The following is a 23,211-nucleotide window of genomic DNA, read 5'->3' as shown; positions in this document are numbered from 1 at the left end:
GACAGGGCCGGGCGAAGGGGAGGCAGTGACCTGATTGACAACTGATCCCCAAATGGAAACCTGGACAGTGCCTGACTCCTGCTCCCAGAAAGCCGTCAGGCCAGAGATGGTCAGATGCATCCTTCCTCTTCTGCCCCTCGTCCAGGCCTCTGCTCCTCCTTCTGCCCCGACCCATACCCCGTTTTGCTCTGCCAGGGGCCTGACAAGTTTCTGCTCATGGCACCCCCGCCCCCATCTCTCCTTCAGCCCTGCCCAAGCAAGGTCCAGTATGCTGACCCTTCCCTTCCCTGAGATGAGGAAGCTGGAGCAAGAGAGCAGGAAGGGGTGCGTTCTGCTAAATTCTTCAGCCCTCAGATGGTTCCAGGCCCCACGTCCCAGCCCTGGCCTTACAGCCTCGATGCGTGGAGCTGACAGGTCAGCCAGGCTGCGCTGGCAGCATGAGGTCAGCCCCTTGTGATCATTTACAGACAGGAAAGTGGACGCCTGGTCAGCACAAGCTGGATAGCATGCCCACCACCAGTGTCCACCACCGAAGGCAGGGCAGGCGCCGCCCTCAGGCCCACCCCGTGGGAAGGAAACGGCAGCACGTGGTCCTGCACGAACCGCCTTTATTGGCTCACAGATCCAACGACGGGACAGGCTGCCGCAGAGACCACCCGAACCTCTCCTGCTCACCCCCAGCAGGGCAGCCTCAGCCCCTTGTGCAGGAGCCGGGGTTGGGGTGGTGGGCGCGGACCCTACAGTGGGGGCAGAGGGAAAGGGCCTCCCCGGCCCTGTTGACAATGTCCTGGGAAGGACCCTGGGCGGGTCACGCAGGGGCCTCCTGGGCCATGGGTCAGGCCAGTGGGTGTCCTGGGACTGGACGTGGTTGAGGTGGGAGCATGAGTGGGCCATCAAAGCAGAAGGGCCGCAAGAGTCTGCCCACAGGGGGCACCCCGGCCGGCCTCCGCGTGGCAGTTGGCTAAGGCACAGTGGCTGGGCCATGTCCCGCTGCAGAAAGCCAGAGACGCACGGGGACCCTGACCCTCTCGGGACGTCTGGCTGACAGAAGGAGGCTACTTTTTCCGCCGGGGGGTCTGAGAACGGCTGCTGTTACTGGGAGCTGGGGCAGCTTGCTTGCTGGTGGCTCCTGAGTCCTCCCTGGGGGCTGGCCTCTGCTTCTCCCTGGCGGGAGGGGAGGGCCGAGGGCCCAGGAGGGCCTGCATGACCCTAATGGCCCCCACCGTCGCGAGGAGCCCCCAGAGCAGGGTGGGGGCCTCCAGGGGAGACAGCTGTTTCCGCACCCAGTAGAGGGCTTCGGTCAGGGGACTGCTGGAGCTGCGGGCCCGCGGGGGGCTCTTGTCCTGTGGCGGCAGGATTGCGGAAGGTCTGGGGGTCGCCTCTGCAGGCGGCGGTCAGCCCTGCCGACTGCCCCAGCCTGGTTAACACCTTCCTACCTGAAGGCCGAACTGTCTGAGCAGTGTTTCCAGCGTCGGGTCCCCCAGCGACACCGCAGGGAAAAATTCCTCCACCCACTGGCGGCGCCACCACCGGCTGCAACAGCACGGGTGGCTCAGGGAGTGCGGGCTCCAAGGCCCCAGCCCCCTGCCCGGCACCCGGCCTTACCCCTGCTCCCCGGGCTGCGAGAACCAGTACTTATAGAGCTGGGCCCGCACGTAAGTGGGCGGCTGCTTGTGGAAGGGGTACGTGGGCGCGTGGTTCTGGATGAGGCGAATCACTGTGGGGCGGGAGCGTGCTCAGCGCCCAGCAGCTCCCTCGGGCCCCGCCCCAGGCCCCGCCCCTAGGCCCCCGCAGCCTCACCGGGCTCCTTGCCCTGCAGTAGGCGGAGCACCAGGCTCGTGAACCAGGGACTCTGTGTGTGCGGACCCAGGGCCGCGAACCACATCTGCCAATCGAGGCGTGGCTGGTGGGGCGTCACGACAGGGGGTGCCCGGCTCACGTTCCCGGGCTTGTACATGAACTCGATCTCCTGCGGGCAGGGCAGTGTTTAGCGTAGCCAGCGGCCGGGTTCCCTACACTCGCCCCAGTCCCAAGCCCGTCAGATCCCTGGCCCCGTGGAGCCCACCAGGTGCCCCAGGCAAGGGACCCAAGGGAGCTCTCACCGTCCAGTGGTGCCCATCATAGCTGCCCTCCAGCACCACCTCAGGCCGCCCGCCCAGGCCAGTCATCCTGCGGAACAGGCCATAGGAGTTGGCCAGCTGGAGGTGCTCCACGGTGCCGAACAGGCGGTGGGCCCCGGTCCAGAGGCGCCCATGGGTGGAGGGCTCCATGTAGGAGTATGGCACCTGGAGGCAGGTAGGCAGCGGCTCAGCAATGACTCCCCCCGCCAACCCCCAACCCTGGCCCTGAAGTGCTACCCACCAGGCTGATCATGAACAGAGCCACCGTGGCAGCGCCAAAGATGGACAGTTGGGCTGCCGCACAGAACTTCTGCAGCCACCCCCGCACCTGGGTCCACCTGGGGGTAGGACCGAGACGCAGTCAGGCCTGCCTTCCGCAGCTCTACCCACCCCTCGGACCTACACACCTCCAGAGCGCGGTCAGCAGTTCCCAGGCAAGGGAGGCTGCCCCCAGCCACATGGTGGGCAGGGACACCGTCTTCAGCCACTGGGAGAACTGGTGGAAGGTGAAGGCTGCAGAAGAAAGGGATGTGAGGAGGGGTGGCCCAGCCCCTGCCCTCTGAGCCCCCAGCTGGCACTCACTGGTTCTGGAGTGAATGGCATACTGCTCCCAGTCCACCTCCAGGCCGAAGCAGTGCACCACGCCGTAGGCCAGCAGCCCGTAGATGGCCAATTCCAGCAGCAGGGCCAGCATAGCCAGCAGAGCCCTGGGCCAGGCTGCAGGGCAAGACAGTCATGGGTCAGCTGGGAACAGGGCTGGGGGGGGTCTATGGCCAGGGGGCTGGGGTGGCAGCAGGTCAGGGTTGTCTGGGAGGTGCTGGCGACACCCTGGTGGATGGCGGGGGTGAAGACGGCTGTCTGTATGGGGGAGGCTGACACTCACAGGTGGGCATCTTCTTGCGCCGGCTGCTGCCAGACTCGGCCAGCAGGTGTACATCGTCCAGGAGGGCGGTGGTGAGCACCAGGGTGAGCAGGTTGAAGAAGTTATAGTTGCCAGTGAGGATAATCAGGACTTGCAGCAGGACCTGGGAAGGGGCTGGACTCAGAGCCCCTGGCAGCTGCTTCCAGGCCCCCCTGCACCCCACACCTCCATCTCTCCTGCAGGCACCCACACCCTTGGCCTCTTGTCCCCACTCCACCTGTCCTCTCCCCCTGCTCATGCCTTCTGTGGCTCCCCACCACCACCTGGAGAGACCCCAAGCTCAGCACCTCATGTGCCTGCCCTGGCCCCTGCCGACCCAAGGCGGACCTCCTCCAGCCCCACAGGCACACCTGTACACCCCGGGCTAACTCCTTCCCCTGCCATGGGGCCTTTCAGCTGCTGGCAGCAAACACCCCATCCCCCGTGGGACCTGCTGGGCAGTGCAGAAGAAGGCCATGTCCTGCCTGATGTCCTACCTGTCTTCCTGATGGACCCCACCCACCTGGGAGTAGAAGGCAGCCAGGCGCAGACGACGGATGGGAGCGAAGAACAGAGGAGGCACTGCAATCTCAATGAGGAAAGTGGCCACCACGCTGAGCTTGTGCAGCCAGACGGGCAGGTGGTGGGCAAACCAGGCAGCAGGCGTGGGCAGGCACTGTGTCTCATAGTGGTAGGTGAGGGCTGCAGGCGACAGGCAGGTGGTCAGGACTGGGTGAAGCCCTGAGGACCCCCCCCCACCAGGTCCTGGCAGGGGTCCTCACCCGTGAGCCCCCACCACGCAGGGCAACGGCTGGTCAGCTTGACCACACCCGAGGCAAACATGAGGCGAAACAGCAACCAGCGCACAAGCCAGAAGGAGAGGCCTTCGTGGGGTGAGGCCCCTGCCAGCTTGCTCTGGGGCGCCTGCTTGCGGTGGGGGGGCTGCCTTAGAGGTGCCACCAGCACTGCCAGGAAGCCAGTCTCCAGGAGCAGGGAGTCCCTATGGGGAGAGAAAGCAGCACAAAGGGCCTTTTCCCCATTTGGGCTGCTCTCCTCAGGGGGTGCCCCCAGGAGAGACAAACACACCCCACCCCACCCCATCCCATCCCAGGCAGCCAGTCTGCTGCAGCCCCACACCCATAGTCACTCACCACTGGAAATAAAGAAACACCTGGCCCACCTGCAAGGAGAAGGGCTGTCAGGGAGCAGGGGTGTGTGTCTACAAGGCAGGCCAGGCAGGGGCGGGGTAGGGGGTGAAAGGGCCTGAAGTGAGTTTGGTGATAAGGTTCCCAGGAGTGCAAGGGGGCAGCAGGCAGCTCCACTTACCTGGCAGACAGACAGGTAGGCGGCCCAGAGCAGCAGGTAGGTTAGGAGATGGCGCAGCTGGCTTAGCAGCAGTGCTCCCAGGGCTAGCAGGGTGCCTAGCAGACTCAGCAGCTCTAGGCCCTGCGCTGTGTCCAGCCCAAGACGTGGTGCCTCCCACAGCAGCGTTGGGGTCTCCCACAGCTGCTGCCAACGTCCCTTTCCCTGCGGCCGCAGCGTTCTCCGTGCAGGTAGGATGCCCTCAGGGCCGTACAGGCCTGTGGGAGGGCACGTCAGGGCCAGGCCCTGGACTCTGTCCTTCAAGGCTGGATTCCCCACCAGTCCAGGGCTGCAGATCTGCCTCCCCAGGTCAAGGCCAGCAGACGCTCCAGAACCCCCCACCCAGGTCAGGCCTCAGAAGGCCTACCCGACACCCAAGTCAGGACCTTCCACGTGGCAGACCCTATTTCCCACTCCTCCAGGTCAGTGTCTTTTCCCTAACCTGCCCGCCTTGTATGTCCCCCTCAGCCCCGCCGACTCAGACCTCCGCCCTGCGTCCCAGGTCAGAACCCAGACTCCTACTGAAAACGGACCACTGCACGCCTTCCCACCACCCACACTCCCGCGGCCCGCAGGACACAAACAGCAGCACCCCACGTAGCAAGGCCTGGACCTCACTCCTGCCCCCAGATAACCAAGTGTCTGGTGGGTAGATGAGAGGTCAAAGGACGCAGGGGGGGTCCCGCCCAGGGGGGGTCCCGCCCTCGGCGCCCTCACCCGGGATCTGCGTGTAGAGGGAAGCGAAGGCGAACATGAAGATGGCAGCCACGCCCTGGAGAAAGAGATGCCGAGGGAGCCGGGAGCCCGCCATGTCCGCTACGCGGCGGGCTGGACTGGAGCCCAGGGGTCCTCCCCGCCCCGCCAGTGGCGGCTGCAAGCCCCGCCCCTTCCCGCCCCACGCAGACAAGGCCCCGCCCCCACGCAGGCCCCACTTCTGGCGCGCCTTCAGACACTTCCGGCGCTCTTCGGCCATGCTACGTCATAGATGTGCGCACGTTGCCGCGCCCCTACGTAGTTTCCTGGGCGGGAACAGCAAAATGGCGCCAGAACTAGTGGCGGGCTGAGCATACTGGCTACTTTTAAGCCGGCCCTGCGGTCCCGGGGCGGACCCGTCCCCTCCCAGACATGGAGGACGTGGAGGCGCGCTTCGCCCACCTCCTGCAGCCCATCCGCGACCTCACCAAGAACTGGGAGGTGGACGTGGCGGCCCAGCTGGGCGAATATCTGGAGGAGGTGAGAGCGCCCCCGGGGAGTGAAGCGGGGCTGGGGCTGCCGGGCTGCCCCGCCGCCTCCTGGTGCGTGTCCATCCGGCACTCTGACTGCACTTGCCCTCAAGCTCGTTTCTTTTTTCCCAGCCCCATCTCTGCTCCTCCAAATTATCCTTTATTTGATTAGCCTGGAGCTGTCATAATTGGTCGCTACCTATTAGTGAGCCTTGAAATTGATTTAGTGGGTGTTGACCAGCATTTTTCTCTAATAGAGTAGAATAGCATTTGTGTTCACGTTTGGGTGTGTGAGAGATCGCGATCCGCGATGTAAGAAGGATTTCTTATGTTAGATTTTCAAACCAAGTTTCGAGCTGCTGCTGTGTTCCATCTTGTCAGCATTTTATTTTTTTTCCCTATACTTGACCACTGTGTCTAGATCTCATCAAGGAGCTGTCCGCTCCATTTCTGCCCTTCACTTTCACTCCTCAGCCCACTTGGACGGAGCTTTTGTCTTGATCAATAAAGACCTCCCTCCTACCAAATCCAAGGGTCACCAGAAGTGTCATCTTATTCACCTCAGCAGCATTTGTTGGGTTGACCATATCCTCTTTTTTAGAAGCAGGTTTTGGTGTTCTGATTTTCTTCTGGTTTCATTGCTACTCTTTCTCTTATCCAGTCTCAGTGTTGAATGCCTCAGGGGGTGGCCTGAGTCATCTTTTTACACGTTTCTCCTAAACCATCTCATTTATTTCCATGATTTTAAGTATCACTTGTATGAGAACAGCTCCTCGGTGTATTTATTCTCCTATTCCTGCCCCAATTTGTATTTCCATCCCAATCTTTTATCCGAATCTGTTTTATGTATCCAGCTGCTCAGCTTGACATTCCAGTTAGACGTCACACAGGCTTCTCAGATTTAATGTATTTAAAGGGGAGCTCTTTATTTTTCTGCTCAAATTCCAGCCTTCTTGATCTCTCTAGTGTCCGTTGTGGACCTGTCCAATATGAATTCTGGCTAAGGTATCCCCGTGGTGTTGAAGAAGGAGGTTGTAACTTGAGTTTGGGCTTCGATGGGAGGTCTGGCCTGGAGTGTGCATTTGGGAGTCGTTAGAAGGTGAATGAAGTGCGAGGTGCTGGGGTGGGTGGGGCAGCCTAGACTTGGAGAGTTTTCGGGAAGGGCCACCTCTGGCTCAGCCTGGGTGACCTAGCCACCCTCTCCTTCATATTCCCTCCATACATATGCCCAGGATGCGCGGCACTTGCTCAGATTGTTGTGCTCCTGTGTACTCTCCCTCCGCAACTGACCTCACAGACTCCCTCTGTCCTTCAGGAAATAGCAGAAGTGGTGCCTTGGTAGCTCCTCTGAGATGCGACCCCTTCTTAGTGCCGTCCTAGCGCCTGATGTCTTGCCTCAGTCCCCAGCAATGCTGTGCCCTGGCCCTGTTGCAGAATACTAGCTTTCCTAACTCGCTGAATCCTGTGTCCGCTCACGGATGCCCTTCCAGTCACCTACCTGGGGAGCATCAGTCTCCAGGCTTAGCTCTGACATACCACCATGTTCGTCATTTACTAAACACCAGTGTCAGACACCATGCTGAAGGATGGAATTAGCCTCATGTTGCTCGCAGTCCATTGGAGGAGGGACTGAGTGTGACAAGATTACCCTAACAGGGCGGCGGGGCCCAAGGCACGTCCCAGGGAGACTGCGGAAGCACTCATCCTGGGCACGCTGAGGGTGGGCATTCCCGGCAGATGAAAGCAAAGGCAGAGAGCTTGTAAATCATGTGTGGGCTTCAAAGTGCTGTTTCCCCGAGAGGAGCCAGGAGAGGCCTGGTTGTAGGAAGGATCCTGAATTAAATATGGAGTTAAAGTTTGGGGGAGTTTGGATGTCTTGGTGGAGATAGCTAGTGGGCTGCTGTCAACACAGTTCTGCAGCTTAGTAGAGAGCTGGCCTAGATGGGTTTGAGGACTGTTGGCATATAGCTGGTGGACACAGATTTAAGAGGTGACAGGAGCTGCGCTTGGGAGAGGCTGGGGGTTGGGGGTTGCAGAGGAAGGAGGAAGACGTACTTGAGTGTTTGCTGAGTTTTCTGCTCAAAGGATTGAGACCCCCCCAGTGTTTTTCACTGTCTTCCCTACCCCTTCTCTTGGTGTGGGGGTTTTCCTGCCGTAGTCTGTCTGCACCAGCCCCGGCTAGGATGGCTGCAGTGTGAGTACCTCCATGGAGGAGCTGGCATGTCACCCTGGCTCTTGTGGGTGATACACTCTGGGAGCCTCCCTCTTCCAAAGCACTAGGTTGCAGAGGTTACAGGAAGTAGGGGAGGAGTTCCCATTGTGGCTCAGTGGGTTAGGAACCTGACATAACGTCCGAGAGGATGCGGGTTAAGGATCTGGTGTTGCCCCAAGCTTCAGTGTATTGCAGATGCAGCCTGGATCCCAGGTGGCTGTGGCTGTGGCTGTGGCTGGCAGCTGCAGCTCCAATTTGACCCCTAGGCTGGGAACTTCCATATGCTGCAGGTGCAGCCCTAAAGAGACCGGGGGGGGGGGGGGAAGAGAGAGAGAGGGAGTAGGGCACAGAGACCTTTCTTTCTCCTCCAAAAAATGAACAACCAGTAGTGAGCCCCAAGAAGAGTCAGCGCTGTCAGTCTGAGAGGCTGCTCATGGTGACCTGGCACCTCGGAAGAAGGTGGGATGGAAGAAGGTGGGATGGCAGGCAGGCTGCCCAGGAGAAGTATGCATAGACTCAGCCTCCCGCTGACCTGCTGTTGTGTTTTGCAGCTGGACCAGATCTGCATTTCTTTTGACGAAGGCAAAACCACAATGAACTTCATCGAGGCAGCGCTGTTGATCCAGGGCTCCGCCTGTGTCTACAGCAAGAAGGTGGGCTCTGCCTGGCTGCTGGTCTTGGGTCTTAGTGTTGTGTGGGGCCGAGGGCTGCTGTCCTGGGCAGGCTGCCCCTGTCTCTGACCTGCCTCATCAGCGCCCCCCACCTCCTCCCCCAATTCCTTACCACCTCGTGAGGCCAGAGAACAAAGTCGGATTTAAAATTGCTCAACAGTAAGTGTTGCTGCTAATCATCCAGCTGTGCGTAGGAGAGCCTCCTGCAACGAAGAACCATCCAGATCAAAATGTCAGTAGTCCCAGAGTTGAGAAACCCTGTTACAAAGTAAGAGGAAAAGCAGTATTTGGGAAGTGTCCACAAGCTGGAAAAGTCAGAGAAAAGGAAACTGAGAAAGTGTCCAGTCATGGACATCAGAGCCATAGAAAATATCGGGGTGCAGAAAGAAGACCAGAAGCATTGACAGGAATTGGATCCACACAATAAGAGATTTTCAAGTATCTGTGGGTCTTCAATTAGGTCACCAGGAATTTTAGTGCAAGGAGAGCTGTACTGCAAGAGGTGGGGCAGTGATGAGCGTGAGAAGGCACAAGCTAAGCGCAGATTCCTCCTAAGAGGTTTTATTGACGATGGCAGGAAAGAGATTGGGCAGTGGCTCTCAACCCAGGCTGCCGTCCAGACAGTTGCCAGTGCCTGGGCCCCTCCCAGCCAATTAAATCAGAATCCCTGGGTGCAGGTGGCGGTGGGGTGGGGGCAGGCAGGTGTCAGGATTTCTTGAACTATCCTCAGTGATAACCAGGATTGAAAACCACGGAGCTCAGGGTGGCGAGTGCAAGTGGCAGGCGGGGAAAGGGGAGTGGGAAGAGGAAACATGAAAAAAAACCTGGAAGAAATCGGTGTGGGATGGGCTGATGGGCTTGCCACCTCCTCCCAGGAGACTGGAGAGAGAAAGGGTGATGCACAGAAGGGGCCCAGGGACGTGGGGAAGCACGGGCACCCTGTTGGACGGTACACACGCCTCATCACGCCTTAGGGCGCAAGGAGGAGGGCACCGAGAAGTGGGCGGCAGCACTGGTCCAGGGCTGCGACGTGGGGGGCGGGGAAATCGAAGGTGCACAGGAGGTGGGAGTTTACCGGTGTGTTGAGGCGCTCAGCACTGGGGTCCCGGACGGGCGGGACCGGCGTAACCCACTGGCACAGGATATGGGGGACCTGCCTGTGGCTCCATAAGTTATGAAGACAGTATGAGCCACGTCGATGTGTGGTCGTCCTCCCCGCCCCCCATCCTAGATAATCTCACTAAATCGCATTCCCACATCCCGCATGTGTCCTGAGAAGGAATGTCTGCAACTGACTTTGAAAGCACAAAGCATGAGGTGAACAGACAGACTTGCAGATGAGCTGATAGGTGATAAAGCAGATGTGGAGTCTGGAAGCTGGGTGAGGGGAGTGTGGGCTGAAGTCAGCCCTGACCATTGGAGTTTTCTGAGGTGAAGGGAACGCTCTATGAGCTGTGCTGTCAAATGTGTGTGGCTTCTGAGCCCTTGAAACGTGGCTGGTGTGACCGAGGATTCTCGCGCTTTATTTCTAATTTTTAATTTTTTTCTTTTTTGCTGCCCCGCGGCATGTGGAGTTCCTGGGCCAGGGATCAGATCCGAGCCACAGTTGTGATCTAAGCCACAGCTGCAGCAACACCGGATCCCCAACCACTGTGCCAGGCTGGGGATTGATCCTGTATCCCAGTGCTCCTAAGACACCCCCAATCTTGTGCCACAGTGGGAACTCCTCTTACGCCTTGTTAACTTTTTTTTTTTTTTGTCTTTGGTTTTTTCAGGGCTGCTCCTGAGGCATATGGAGGTTTCCAGGCTAGGGGTCCAATCGGAGCTGTTGCCGCTGGCCTACGCCAGAGCCACAGCAATGTGGGATCTGAGCTGCGTCTGTGACCTACACCACAGCTCACAGCAATGCTGGATCCTTAACCCACTGAGTGAGGCCATGGTTCGAACCTGCAACCTCATGGTTCCTAGTCGGATTCGTTTCTGCTGCGCCATAATGGGAACTTCATGCCTTGTTAACTTTTAATTACATTAAATTGTTGGAGCATGTGGCCCGTGGCTGCTGTACTGGAGGGTGCAGCTCCCGCTCCCGCGTCCCTCGGTGCAAGTCCTGGACTCACTGCTGATCGAGGTTGCTTTGGGTCTCGGTTTACCTCCTGTAGGAGACTGGCAGCCACACCCAGTCCAGACAGAGTGAGATGACGCGCAGGGCATGTGTGTGCAGCAGCCACTTAAAGAAAGTTAAGTTTGGGAGTTCCTGTTGTGGCTCAGTGGTGATGAACCTGACTAGTATCCATGAGGTCTCGGGTTCGATCCCTGGCCTTGCTCAGAGGGTTAAGGATCTGGCGTTGCCATGAACTGTGGTGTAGGCCAGCGCTGTAGCTCCAATTCAATCCCTAGCCTGGAAACTTCCATATGCTGCACATGTAACCCTAAAAAGAAAAAAAAAACCAAAAAACAAAAACCAACAAGGAAATGTTTGTTATTCCTGGCAAGTGGGATCCAGATGGCGGGGGCCACCAGCTGTTCTGCTCCCTGTTGCCTTCTCTTGGGCACTGTCGTCCCCGAGGGAACAGCCCAGAGACAGCTTCGGCGCCTACGGGTGGGTGTCTCGTGCTAGGACCCTGGGAAGTCCCAACCCTCACCCTTTCGGTGGGGCCTCACAGCCTGTGGCTGGAGCCGACGGCCAGCAGAGACTCATGGGTGCTCCTGGTGGCGGGGCTGCAGTGGGCCCAGCCTGTGAGAGCAGCATGGACCCAGGCTGCAGGCAGGCTGGTTGGGGTGCTAGGAGGGAAGGCATGTGGGGCTGTAGGAGGCACGGGTGGGGTGCCATGGTGGCGATGGAGCACCCCTGAGGAGGAACAGAGGGGCCTTGGCTGCTACGTAATTCTGGTGAACGCTCCCAGTTCCCCTGGGGGAGTGTTCTTGGCAGCCAAGTTGGCAGGAACCGCGCTGGGGTTTTGGGGGGACAGCAGGCCTCTGTGCGCACTCCCACATCCGCTCCTCCTTCCCGCGTCCCGATCGCCCACTTGCCATCTCCAGGTGGAATACCTCTACTCGCTGGTCTACCAGGCCCTCGATTTCATCTCTGGCAAGAAGTGAGTACTGGAGGCGGGGCTGTGGCTGCTGCGCGTGTGCGCATCTGGGCAGGCCTGCCGGCCCGCGATGCCCACACTCTGATTCTCTCTCAGGCGGGCCAAGCAGCTCTTCACGCAGCAAGATGGGGCCGATGGGGAGGCCAGCTCCAGGGCCCCCCGGGAGGCGGAGGACAAGGTGAGGCCCTGGGTGCCTGGCATTGCCCGCTGTGCTGGCCCGGCACCCCCCTGAGCTCTCCTTCTCCCCGCAGTTCCTGTCGCTGGATGACCTGCCCGACTCTCGCAGTAGCATGGATCTGAGGAGTGACCCGGCCCCTGGCGTGAGTGCCCCTCCCCTGCATCCGTGGGGGTGTTGGAAGGTGGCGGTGTGCCCCTGGCTCACCCGCTCTCGGCCTCTGCAGGAGACCCTCATCGTCCCCCTCCTTCCCATGGCTCTGGTGGCCCCTGACGAGGTGGAGAAGAACAGTAACCCCCTGTACAGGTGTGGCCGGAGCCTCGTGGGCTGGGCGGGGGTGGTGGGGGAAGGGTCTCTATAGCACCTGTATTTCTGCTGGCACAGCTGCCAGGGGGAGGTTCTGGGCAGCCGGAAGGACTTCAGGATGAATACGTGCACCCCCCACCCCAGAGGAGCCTTCATGTTGGAGCCGGTGGGCGCGTCCCCCACAGAGGCACTGCCACCAGGGAACCCGAAGGGTGAGGGTGCTGGGGCTCGACGGGAAGGGCCCAGTGGGCCGAGCTCCTTGTTGGGGACCCCCTGCTCACTAGCTGTGGACCTGGGACTCCCTCCCTCCCCAGGAACCTGCTCTGAAGGTGTGGCCCCTTGCGTCCTCTTTGCTGGTTCAGTGCCAGGGGCCTGAGTCTTGCACCCGGGCTGTGCTCTCCCGCCCTGGCCTGGCGCTGCTGGGCCCTCTCGGGGGAGCTGGGCTGACCCGGTTCCGTTTTCCGTCTTCCCCAGAGGCTGAGGAGCAGCCAATGGAAGTCTCTGTGTGCAGGAGTCCGGGCCTGGTGCTCAGCATCTCTCAGGAGCCAGGTGAGCAGAGAGCTTCCTGGGGGTCTGGTGGAGTGGGGTGTGGGGCTCTGCGCTCAGCCACCCCCACCTGCCCGCCTGTCTTCAGCCTTGGTGGGTGAGGCGGGGGGAGCAGGTCTCTGTGCTCAGGCCCAGGCCTGCGTGGCCTGTGACCACCCAGACCGTGACCTTTGGACCCACGTCCTCCTCTCTGGGCAGGCAGAGGTGGTAGCACTTAAGGAGAATTACTGAGAAATAAGATGAGCCAAGCAGAAGAGCAACACGATGAGAGTGTAACACACCCCACCGTGTCTCCGGGGCTGAGAGATGAGGCTGAGTGAAGAACGGCCTCTCAGCCTCTCCTCGGGGCTCCCCTGTCCAGGCATCTCCCCAGAAGGCCCGGCGCCCGGAGGCGGGGGTGAGGAAGAGGATGCAGCGGGGCCGGCAGGGCTCCCTGAGGTCTTGGTCCCTGAAGCCATGACGGAGCCCCAGGAGCCCGGGAGCCCAGAGCAGGTGAGACCCACACCGTGGCCTGCACAGCCGGGTCCTCAGCCACGGGAGCCCTGGCAGCACAGCCACACTTGGACAGGGAAGCAGTCCCACGGCCTCCCTCCCTCTGGTCCTGCGCACCAGGGCAGCGGGTGTGCCCTCCGGCCGCCCTAGGCCTGGCTCTGCACCCTGTCCTCTCAGGCCCTCCGCTCTGAGCAGAGCAACTGCTGCTCCTTGGTGGGGTAGGCTGGCGCCCAGGGCCTGAGTCCCATGGTGCAAAGGGCTACTGCCCAGATGGCAGCTGTTCCCAGAGCTGCCCCTGAGGCCAGGCTGGCAGGCGTGGACAGGCCTGCCTCCCTCACCCCTGAGGGTCAGCCTAGAGCTAAGAAATCTTTTTTTTTTTAAAGAAAAACCCGTGACATGTACAGGAAAAAAAATTAACATTTGTTAATTTTGGTTAGTAGAGACATGGCTGTTTTATTGTATTATTCTATTCTTTGAGGGGGGGGGGCTGTGCCTACAGAATGTGGAAGTTCCTGGGCCAGGGATGAAACCTGTGCCATGGCTGTAACCAGAGCCACAGCAGTGACAGTGCCAGGTCATTAGCCCGCTGAGCCACAAAAGAACTGTTTCTAAAGAATATACCCTACGACCCCTAGTTTACTAGTCCGTACGCTCTCCTAAAGCTTTTCCTAGGGTTTCTCTTTTACGTCTTAGTCATTAAACTTCCTGCCCCCAGAGTTCCCTGCACGGTTCTTGCCATCTGGCCCCACAGCAGAGTTGCTGAGGCCTGGGGGCTTGGGTGGAGGAGGAGGAACCCTTGGCGTTTCTTTGCAGAGCGCTGCCCAGCCTGGGATGTGTATGCTGCGGGAGCGAAGGGGGGCCCCGGAGCCTGCATCCCAGCTGAAGGTGAGAGGTGGTAGGGCCTGGGCCCTGGCAGGGAGGGCGAGCATGAGCCCCAGTGCCTTCCCCCCACCCCAACTCTCTTGGGTGCTGGCTTTTAGTTGGAGGCCCTTCGCAGTGCCTATCTTTGGAGCAACCTCCTCTCCCACAATAGGACCTCCCCCCTGGGTGTCTCACCTTGGGGCAGGGTGCGTGTCTTCCACATCCCATGTCTGCTTGTCCTCTGCTCAGGAGACGCCAGACCCCTGGCAGGGCCTGGACCCCTTCGACTCCTTGGACTCTAAGCCCTTCAGGAAAGGTAACTGGGGGAGGGGCACTCCCTGGGTGTCTGGGGCTCCTAGGGCCCGTGGGCCCAGTGAAGTGCCCTGGGCCATGGTTGTGCTCCGAGACGGTCTGTTTGCCCCCAGGTAGGCCCTACTCTGTGCCCCCCTCTGTGGAGGAGGCTCCAGGACAGAAGCGTAAGAGGAAAGGTGCTGCCAAGCTGCAGGATTTCCACCAGTGGTACCTGGCCGCCTGTGCGTGGGGCTGCGGGGCTGCGGGGCTGGGGCTGGAGGGCCCAGGCGCAGCCCGTAGGGACTTGGTTTGGTGCCTGCTGACCCAGTCCTCTTGCAGACGCAGACCACACTGACAGTAGGAGGCCCCGGCGGAAGGGCCCCTCCTTTGCAGGTGAGCCCTGGGCCGTGTGCGCCCTTCTGACGGATGCCAGTGCCTGGGGATGCCCACGGTACTGGGTGGACTGGGGGCGGGCCTGGGCGGGACGTGGGGCCCCTCTCACACGGCCTTCGTGTGCAGACATGGAGGCCCTATACTGGAAGCACGTGAGGGAGCAGCTGGAGACCCTCCGGAGGCTGCAGAGGAGGGAGGCAAGTACTGGTCACTGCGCCCCTGGGCCTGGTGGGAGAGAGCAGTGCCCCTCAGTGCTCTCTCTGCACAGATGGCCGAGCGGTGGCTGCCAAGGGCCGAGGAGGAGGGGCTGTGGCCTGTGGAGGAGGACCGCCTGGAGGACTCCCTGGAGGATCTGGGAGTGGCAGGTGGGCACCTACTGGGTGGGCCGGGTCGGGGCTCAGCACCCGCTGCCTCAGCTGACCTGCCTTCTGCTGGGGTCCTCCCCTCCCACAGATGACTTTCTAGAGCCCGAGGAGTACGCAGAGCCCGAGGGGGCAAAGCCTGGGGAAGATGCAGACCTGGGTAGGTCTGGGAGGGGCCCCGTGGAGACAGGGAGGGGCAGAGGGTGTGGCTTGTGGCCCCTCACAGCTGCCCTTTTTCAGAAGCGGAAGCCATGCCGACGTCCCTCAGCTATGAGGAGCTGGTTCGAAGGAATGTGGTAGGTCTGGGGCTGAGCGGGCTGGGACCTGGGCAGGGGGCCCGCCCAGAAGGCAGGAGGTAGCCCTGGTCTTCCCTAGGAGCTGTTCATCACCTCCTCGCAGAAGTTCGTCCAGGAGACAGAGCTGAGCCAGCGCATCAGGGACTGGGAAGAGACGGTCCAGCCCCTGCTCCAGGAGCAGGTGAGGGGGGCGGGGCCGTGGCCCCGGCTGGGGGGCGTGCCTTCCGCTGCCCACCCGGGGCCAGCCCCAGGGCCCTGACCTTCCCCTTTGCAGGAGCAGCGTGTGCCCTTTGACATCCACACCTATGGGGACCAGGTGGTCTCCAGGTTCAGCCAGCTCAACCAGTGGTGTCCCTTTGCGGAGCTGGTGGCTGGCCAGCCTGCCTTTGAGGTGTGTCGCTCCATGTTGGCCTCCCTGCAGCTGGTGAGTGGCCTGGGTGCCTGGGAGGGAAGTGGTCCCTGGTTTCTGCTGATACTTTGTCCCCACAGGCCAATGACTACACGGTAGAGATCACCCAGGAGCCGGGGCTGGAGGCGGCCGTGGACACCATGTCCCTGAGACTGCTCACGTACCAGCGGGCCCACCAGCGCTTCCAGACCTACGCTGCCCCCTCCATGGCCCTGAATGGAGAGCACTGAGCCTGGGGCCGGGCCCTGGAGCCCCGTCCCCCACGTGCCTCTGCTCGTTCCACTTTGCTTCCTGGCTGCCCCAACCTAATAAAGTGTTGCCACCCCCCCAATCCCCTAAGAAACCTTACAAAACTGTTCTGTGTGGAGGAAGGGGCTGTCTGTCCCCTGCACCCAGCGAGCAGCCGGTCCGAGCCCCCCTCCTGCCGTGGTCTCCAGGGGCTGCTGGTACAGATCCCGCGCACACACGGCTGCATCTCACCTTTTAATGACCCGACTCAGTGCAGCACACTGCGGAAGGCAGCCATGTGGCCCCGCACACTGTCCGTGATCTGCTGGGCCGACCTGGCCCTGCCGTAGTAGTCGGTGAAGAGGCCGTCGGGGCTGAGCAGGTAGATGGCGATGGAATGGTCCACGATGTAATCCTGGTCCTCGTCCTTGGGGCCAGCGCTGTAGTATACTCGGTAGCTGCGGCTCACCTGGGCGATCTGCTCAGCAGAGCCCGTCAGGCCCAGCAGCCTTGGGTGGAAGTCCTGCACGTAGCGGGCCATGGCCGCGACATCGTCCCTCTCAGGGTCCACAGTAATGAAGAGGGGCTGCACCGGGGGCAGGCCAGGCTCCGCCTCCAGCTGCCGCACCACCTGCACCAGCTTCTCCAGCTCATCGGGGCAGATGTCCGGGCAGTGAGTGAAGCCAAAGTATATCAGCACCCACTGGCCCCGAAAGTCAGCTTTGCAGCGAACTTGGCCTCGGTGATCCAGAAGACTGAAGTCGCCTTGGCCCACAGCGGCCCGGCGCAGGGCCTCTGTCCGCTGTTGCTGCCGCCACTGCTCCTTCTCCGCCCTCAAGGCCAGCCAGGCTCCACCCAGCCCAGCCCCAATCAAGGCTGTGATCAGCAACCTAGTTTGCAGCCGAGGGCCCCGGGGCTGGCCTGGCTTGCCGGTTTCTGCAGGGCCCTGCCTTGCTAAGAGCCGGTATCTCACCTGCCCGGCCTCAGCTCCCTGGATCCTAGGGAGGGCCAGAGGCCTGAGCGGAAAGAGCCCGTGCCAAGCCTTGGGTGCCCGAGCCAGCATGGACCTGATGCTCCTGGAAAAGAGCAGAGGCGTCAGAAGCCAGAAGGTGCCTTGGCCTCCTGGGTTGTCCATCATTCTGGAGAGACCTGCCACCACCTCAAGGCCCAACCCTATGAGGGCTCTGCTGTCAGCAGCTGCTCAGCCAGCCCCCGCCATCACTCACACATGCTTCGCCTCTGAAACCTCAAACTCCAGCTTAGGCGTCATCAAACATCCACAACTGTCCCTCCTGTCCTTTAACGGGAGAACCTCAGTCTAACGAGCCCAGCGCTCGGCAGCACCTGGGGGTCTGAGCTGACGGAAGCGTTCCAAGCGCCTGCCTCCTCCGGGTTCCTGAGCGTATCTATGTTTGCAATAAACTTCTACTTCTTGAAAGGAGGTGGGTGAGCCTCTCGCTTCAACCCCCAAAAGACCAACTTCTCCGCCCCTTTTGCAGCCTTTTCCCTCTGAGGCCACTTCAACCGCGCTGTTTTGGCTCCCTCCCCCGCACTTAGCGGTAACCCGGTGCCACCCGCACCGCAGCCTCCAGTTACCCGCGGGCTCCACGCCCCCTCCAGTCCTTCGCTCGTTGAACCTGCCGGGCCCGCAGCCACCCTGGAATAGCAAAAGGTTTCCACTTGCCTCCAGCCCACCTTCACAGCTGGGCATCCCACCGCAGCTCTGGGGTCGTGGCCCACGCCCTGCTGTGGCTTCGGTGGCCTCCGTTCCTCTCAGGGGCCCCTGGAGGTTTGTTAGGCGGAGATCTTAGGGCTCCCCCTCACCTGTTCGACTGCTGCTACTGGGAGGATCTCTCGAAGACTTCTGAACGTCTGGCCTGCGCCCGGTCCGACGGTTCCTGGACTTGGGAGGGCTGGATGACCTTGGTCACGTCTCGTAACCTGTCTGTACCAGCTTCCTCCTTTACAAAATGCGCTCTAAGCGATGTACGAGATGGGCCTGCAAATGCAGCCAGCTTGTAGACGTTTGCAGGGCGCCGGCACAGGCGGATCTCCCGGGCCCCCAGCGCGCCGCACCGTCCGGCGAGTCTGAGGAGGGGAACCGGAAGGCAGCTCTGGGCCCCCGCCCCTCTCGACGCCAGCGCGCATGCGTCAACGGCGCCGCGCTCGCGCGGAAGGGCGTAAAGCGGGCCCGGCTGCTGCGCGTGCGCATGCGCCAGAGGTGGCTGGCCGGCCGGAAGCTACGTGACGGGAGGCGGGGTTTCTCTGGGGCGGCCCCCCCCACTCTGGCTGCTGTCTTAGTTTGCCCGGCCCCGGGTGCCGGGCACCGGAAAGGATGCGCGCCTCCTGAGCTTCGTTGCTACGTGTCGACTGGCGCGCACGAGGGGACGGGGAGTGAGGAGGGGCCTGGGCTGGGCGCGGGTAGGGGATCTCTGCCCTTTCCCTGTCCCCTCACCGAGCCTGGTGACGGGTGACCGGGTCCGGCAGCACAGGTGCTCACCAGTGCTCTTGCCGGCTCCAGGGCCTGTGTCTCTCTTACTTCCTGTCCATCGAGAGAGCAGACAAGCTGTCCACGCCATCTTATGGGGGAGGTTAAGGGGTCTGGAAGTGATGGAGTGATGGAGCTCCCGAAGCTTCCTGGGAGATGTGGGGAACGCTGGCTGACTCGAATCAGTCACGAGGGGTCGGGGGACCTGGCTATGGAAGTCCCCATGTGATAGGATGACATGTGCATCCGTCTGGTCACCCTCTTGAGTGAGTTGTCAGGCGCCCTGTGGTGTGGAACAGTGATCCTGGGTTTGGGTCAGATCACCTGTGATTGTGTGTGATTGGAGATCAGGGGTTTTTAACATGCGGGAGGGGGACGCTGGAGTCTGGGGTCAGGTCACCTGTGCTGAGGGACGGGCTGTCAACCCGGGCATATAGGATTCCATCCACAGGTACCACCCTCCTGTTCTGACCCATGACACAGCAGCCCACTTGCCCAGCAGCCCTTGCATTTGGCCAGCTTCCCCACCTCAGGGCTCCAGTGACCCCATCACTAACGCTGAACAAAGAGTCATCAGCAACCTTGACAAATTCCAAAATCGCAATTCTGATAGGTCTTCACTAATGACTCATCAAGGATATGGATCCCTGTCCTGTGGCCCCCAGTTATTTTGTCCAAGTTCCTATTGACAGCAATCACTTTTCCCTTGATAACGGTGACCAAAGTCCAATGACTCATGAATAACTGATCAGTATCTTCCTTAGTGATCCTCCAGAGATTCTGGCCATTTTTGTCATCAATAACCCAGCTGTATTATCAATCGGTGGCCTACCTGTCCCTGCTCTGGGCGCTGAGTGACAGCGAATCCATGAATAGACTCCAGTTTCTCCAAGGTGCCCTCCATGTGTCCAGACCACGTCTGCTAATTTCTGGTACATGCTGGGCCAAGTATGCATGCCGAGTACACATGCACAGCCACCTCCCCGCCCTCACATTTCTCCTCACCCTCCCTGGTTAGGACTTCAGCTGAAGTTAAGCATTTACTAAGTAGAATAGTGGGTGTCCAGCTGGGGTGGGAATGGAGAAATGTCTTGGGAGTTCCAGCTATGGCACAGCAGGTTACGGATCCAGCATTGTCTGTGTGGCGGCGAGGGTTCGATCCCTGGCCCGGGAACTTCCATATGCCGTGAGTGTAGCCTAAAAAGAAAAAGAAAAGAAACTGTCCTGATTTGGGATGGGGGGTGTCAGTGTAGGAGTAGATGGGTACCTGTCATTGGGGACATAAGTCTGGGGGAATGGAGGGAGAGCAGAACCTAGCTCTTCGCTGGGAGTTCTGAGCCGGGGTGGGGGGGAAAGGGCCTGACGGGGAAGGGGGATCTGGATGACTTGGTTCTGTTAATGGTGGCTGATGGGAAGGGAGGGCCAATTCTGTCCTGGGGGGGATGAGAAGCCAGGGTCCAACCTTTGGAGGCTCTGTCTGGGCCAGGCTTGAGGTTAGGAGCCGGCCTCTGTGGTCTGTAGAGGAAGTGTCTTCTAAACTTGCAGCCACAGGCAGCCAGGGCAGGTGCCAGGACCCTGCCCCGGGGCCATGTTTGTCCTCAAGCTACTGGCACCAGGCTTCAGGCCACTCCAGCTGCTGTGCTGCTGTCACTCCAGATGGCCAGGAGCATGGCCTTTAGGCACAGGTAAGGTGTTGTGGGCAGCACAGGGGGTGTTCCCATAGCGGTGGGCTATCCTCAGTGTCAGTGACAGTTCTGGGGCCTTGTGGCCTCCCTGGGGTGGGCAATCTCTGGGCCTGACCTCACACAGATTTGTGAGCTTTCCGCCTCTGGTCCAGCGTGGCAGGGAAGCCCCTGATGTCCCTTGGCTTCAGGCAGGTCAGCTCAGGCAGCTGCTGGGGAGAGGTCAGCAGGTGTGACAGGGGCAGGTGGGGCCGGGACGATTGGGGTCATCACCACTCCCGTCTGCCACACACATCTGGAACCTGTGGCTGCCCTGTGTCTGCGGCCCTGTCCCCTCTTTCTCTCCCGTGTCTGTGTTTCCTGTCTGCCTGTCTCTGTGTCTGCCTCCCACGTCAAGACCTGACAACTTGACCCCCTCCCCCGCCCCCGCCCCGAACCTGGAACCTGCCCTAACCCTGTCCGCGTCCTGTGCAGACCCCAGCCAAATTTCACCCGGTCAGGAGGGCGGCCACGAGGTGGGAACTCTGGGACAGCGCGCGGGGCTGGAGCCGAGTAGGGGCGGGGCCTCCCGCCAGGCGGGGTTCTGGGCCGGGCGCCACTTGCCACTTCGGAGGGGCGGGACGACCCTGCTCACTTCTGTCCTAATCCCTCCCGTCCCCGAGGGCCCGCGGGAGCGTGAGGTCCTGGACATGGCCGGCGCGCCCACCTGCCCCTTTAGGCCGCGCGCGGCGCCGCGAGCACAAAGAGGCTGACACGTTGCTGGCTCCAGAAGTTTTTAGAAACATTTGTGGGGCTGCGTCCGTGCGGCTGGTCAGTCATCCACGTCGAACACCATCGGGGCCAGGTAGTCCGAGTGCCTAATCCCAAAGCTCCAGCCGCGAGGCTTCCGGGGCTGTGGGCCCAGGGGACATCGGTGATCTGGAGACGCCGCCGGCCCCAGGCTCCCGGGCCCCAACCCTCCCACCTCAGACCCTCCATCCCCATCTGGACCTCCTTCTCCCGCCTCTGATCCTTGACCCCGAATTGCAGACTACCTGGTCCACGTTGTAGGCTGCGGGCCCGGGATTCAGTGTGTTGCCCCGGGGGAGCGAGGTCCGCGCCAGCATCGAGAACTGGGGGGCCCGGGGCTTGTAGATCCCAGGGTTCACCACGTGGTAGGCGCAGGGCCCTGGGGTCTGCAGGAGGGCGGCAGGGGCGCTCTGTCCGGCTTCTAGGCCCGCCGACCGCTGACCCCTCGTCGCGCAGGGCGGGCAGTCCCTCCCTCACCTTGCTGAGGTCCTCGCAGAAGCTGCCCACCGCGCTGCGGCCGTAGATGGAGTAAGTCGGGGCGGAGACTTTACCGACGACGCGCGGGCCCAGGAGAGACGGTACAGTGTAGGTCCCAGGGCCTGGGGGAGCCAGTGAGGGTGGGTCTTTGAGAACCGGCTGGTCTCCACGCCACTCCCGGTGCTGGGAGGGCCTTCCTGGGCTCACCTGGGGTCTGCGGCTCCGCGCGGAGGCCCCAGTTTCGGGGAGCGATGGTGTGCCGGGGCGCGCTGGGGTACGCCACGTTCCCCGCTCGCTCCGGGAAGTACCTGCCTGCGGGCGGACTCGGGTGTCGGCCGAACTGGATTGCAGGCCGGGTGGGGGACTAGGCTGGGGCCCAGGGATTAGGGGGAATTCGAACCACGGTCTGCCAAGGCCCGGTGGGGCTTGGAGTTCTTCTGAGACAGGGGGGCGAATTTGGAGTGTTAGGGTGCTCGAGGGGGACTTAGGTGTGTGCGGGGGGTGTTCCCGAGTGGGCGTCCCTGGGGGTAGCTCGGCGTTGGGGAGGCCGGGGTCCCAGGGTCCTGACCCGGTCCGGGAGTGAGGAAGGGCGCTGTGTGGCGCGGGCGGCCGAAGATGGAGTAGGCAGGGGCGCCGTCGCGGCCGCGCACGGTCATGCGAGCAGGCACCAGGTAGCCTGGCCCGGGGCCGCACGAAGTCTGCTGCGTGGGGAGGCGCGCGCCGAAGGTGAAGGCGGGGGCGCGGGGCCGCGACGGGTCGTGCAGGATGTAGCCTGCGGGGCGCCCCAGCATCACCAGGCGCCGGCGGCTCCCCTCCGGGACGGACCCGGGCCACCCCCCGCCCCCGGCCCGCCGCTGGTACCGGTGTTGGGTGGCAGCTTGTACTTGGGCCCCGGGCCGCTGTAGAGCGCTGCAATGGGGCCGCGGGGCCGGTGCGGCCGCCAAGGGCCAACCCAGACGTCAGAGCCCATGGCGCGGTGGGAGCGCTTTCGGCCTGGCCTGCAACACCTGCGGACACAAGGTGACCGCCCGGGCCCCTCCACCCGACTCGCGGGGACGCACTCCCCAACCCCCTCCAGCTGGGCCTGACTCCGGGGCGGGGCCCACGCGTATCCTAGGCGCCAGGCTAACAAACGCCAGCTTTCTCCGCTCCAGGGGGGTGCGGGACAGGGACCCAGCTTCGAGGCCCTGTCCCGTCCCCTACCCCCAAAAGGAATTCAGTAGGGGTTTATATGCGCGCGCCAAGTTTGAACTCTACACGGGAGAGGAATTCCCTGGGGTTCTGGAGACCCCGGATATTTTAGAGACATCGAGGGAGGATACCCGGGCGAGGGGGTTGGTGTGGGGGCCCTAGTGCCGGGGAGGCCCGAGAAGTTGATGCACTGACCTGCTCCTGGTGTCCCGGCTGGGACGGCAGGGTGGGGTGTCTGGATTCCTGCCCCTCCCGGGCCCAAGTCCCAGACCCCATTGTGTCCGGGTACCGCCTCCTGGCAACGGGACTGACTGCTGCCCCCCCCTCCCCGCCCCGGGCTCCGCCCCCCTCCCCCCACGGCGTCCGTGCACTGGCTGCACTGGCGGGCAGTCTTCACCGGTCCCCAGGCTTCAGTACACCTGGTCCAGTAATGGAGGCGTGTGCAGACAAAAAACGTGTGAGAATAAAGAAACCAAGCTCAATTGAATTGCTGTGTGTAGAGAGAGAGCACTTTGCCTCTGTTTAAGCTCATGGAATATTTGCAAAAAAGAATCATGCACCGGGCCACAGAAAAGCCCACGCAGATTGAAAGAGATGTGATAGGCAGTTCCATGGAGGCTCACAGGGTTAAGGATCTGGCATTG

The 23,211-nt window shown here is 61.5% G+C and overlaps 4 protein-coding genes across 14 annotated transcripts; 1 reads left to right on the top strand and 3 right to left on the bottom strand.

Annotated features, from left to right (window-relative positions):
- Positions 1-591: 591 nt before the first annotated feature.
- Positions 592-5,224, bottom strand: LMF2 (lipase maturation factor 2). Of its 5 annotated transcripts, NM_001206379.1 has the most exon segments (14): positions 592-1,343; positions 1,437-1,533; positions 1,606-1,717; positions 1,801-1,969; positions 2,103-2,285; positions 2,362-2,458; positions 2,528-2,633; positions 2,703-2,837; positions 3,004-3,145; positions 3,545-3,723; positions 3,804-4,021; positions 4,173-4,201; positions 4,348-4,601; positions 5,101-5,194. In NM_001206379.1, coding segments are annotated over 14 exon segments (2,103 nt in total). In that variant the 3' UTR covers positions 592-1,055.
- Positions 5,225-5,365: 141 nt separating this feature from the next.
- On the top strand, positions 5,366-16,060 carry NCAPH2 (non-SMC condensin II complex subunit H2). Its single transcript, NM_001206363.1, is given in 20 exon segments — positions 5,366-5,616; positions 8,370-8,471; positions 11,529-11,584; positions 11,678-11,759; positions 11,833-11,901; positions 11,983-12,062; positions 12,141-12,274; positions 12,537-12,611; positions 12,970-13,100; positions 13,914-13,985; positions 14,211-14,277; positions 14,387-14,494; positions 14,592-14,645; positions 14,772-14,842; positions 14,914-15,010; positions 15,099-15,167; positions 15,248-15,303; positions 15,383-15,484; positions 15,578-15,727; positions 15,793-16,060. Coding segments are annotated over 20 exon segments (1,833 nt in total). The 5' UTR covers positions 5,366-5,508; the 3' UTR covers positions 15,943-16,060.
- Positions 13,528-18,043, bottom strand: SCO2 (synthesis of cytochrome C oxidase 2). Of its 4 annotated transcripts, NM_001206376.1 has the most exon segments (3): positions 16,166-17,016; positions 17,537-17,597; positions 17,765-18,043. In NM_001206376.1, a coding segment is annotated over 1 exon segment (795 nt). In that variant the 5' UTR covers positions 17,004-17,016; positions 17,537-17,597; positions 17,765-18,043; the 3' UTR covers positions 16,166-16,208.
- Positions 18,044-20,870: 2,827 nt separating this feature from the next.
- On the bottom strand, positions 20,871-22,876 carry CIMAP1B (ciliary microtubule associated protein 1B). Of its 4 annotated transcripts, none has more exons than XM_005653167.3 (7): positions 22,763-22,876; positions 22,238-22,383; positions 21,945-22,148; positions 21,584-21,688; positions 21,377-21,498; positions 21,145-21,285; positions 20,871-21,002 (listed from the first exon to the last, which is right to left on the bottom strand). In XM_005653167.3, the coding sequence occupies exons 2-7, from the start codon at positions 22,344-22,346 to the stop codon at positions 20,922-20,924; spliced, it is 762 nt and encodes a 253-aa protein (XP_005653224.1). In that variant the 5' UTR covers positions 22,347-22,383; positions 22,763-22,876; the 3' UTR covers positions 20,871-20,921.
- Positions 22,877-23,211: the final 335 nt, after the last annotated feature.

This window comes from Sus scrofa, chromosome 5 (genome assembly GCF_054392235.1).
Source record: "Sus scrofa isolate SSC_HxYL_T2T_F1_AM1 chromosome 5, Sscrofa_HxYL_maternal_Yorkshire_Landrace_v2.0, whole genome shotgun sequence".
Taxonomy (NCBI): Eukaryota; Metazoa; Chordata; class Mammalia; order Artiodactyla; family Suidae; genus Sus; species Sus scrofa.
The sequence above is the reverse complement of the archived record's forward strand: the minus strand, read 5'-3'. Positions and strand labels throughout refer to the sequence as shown.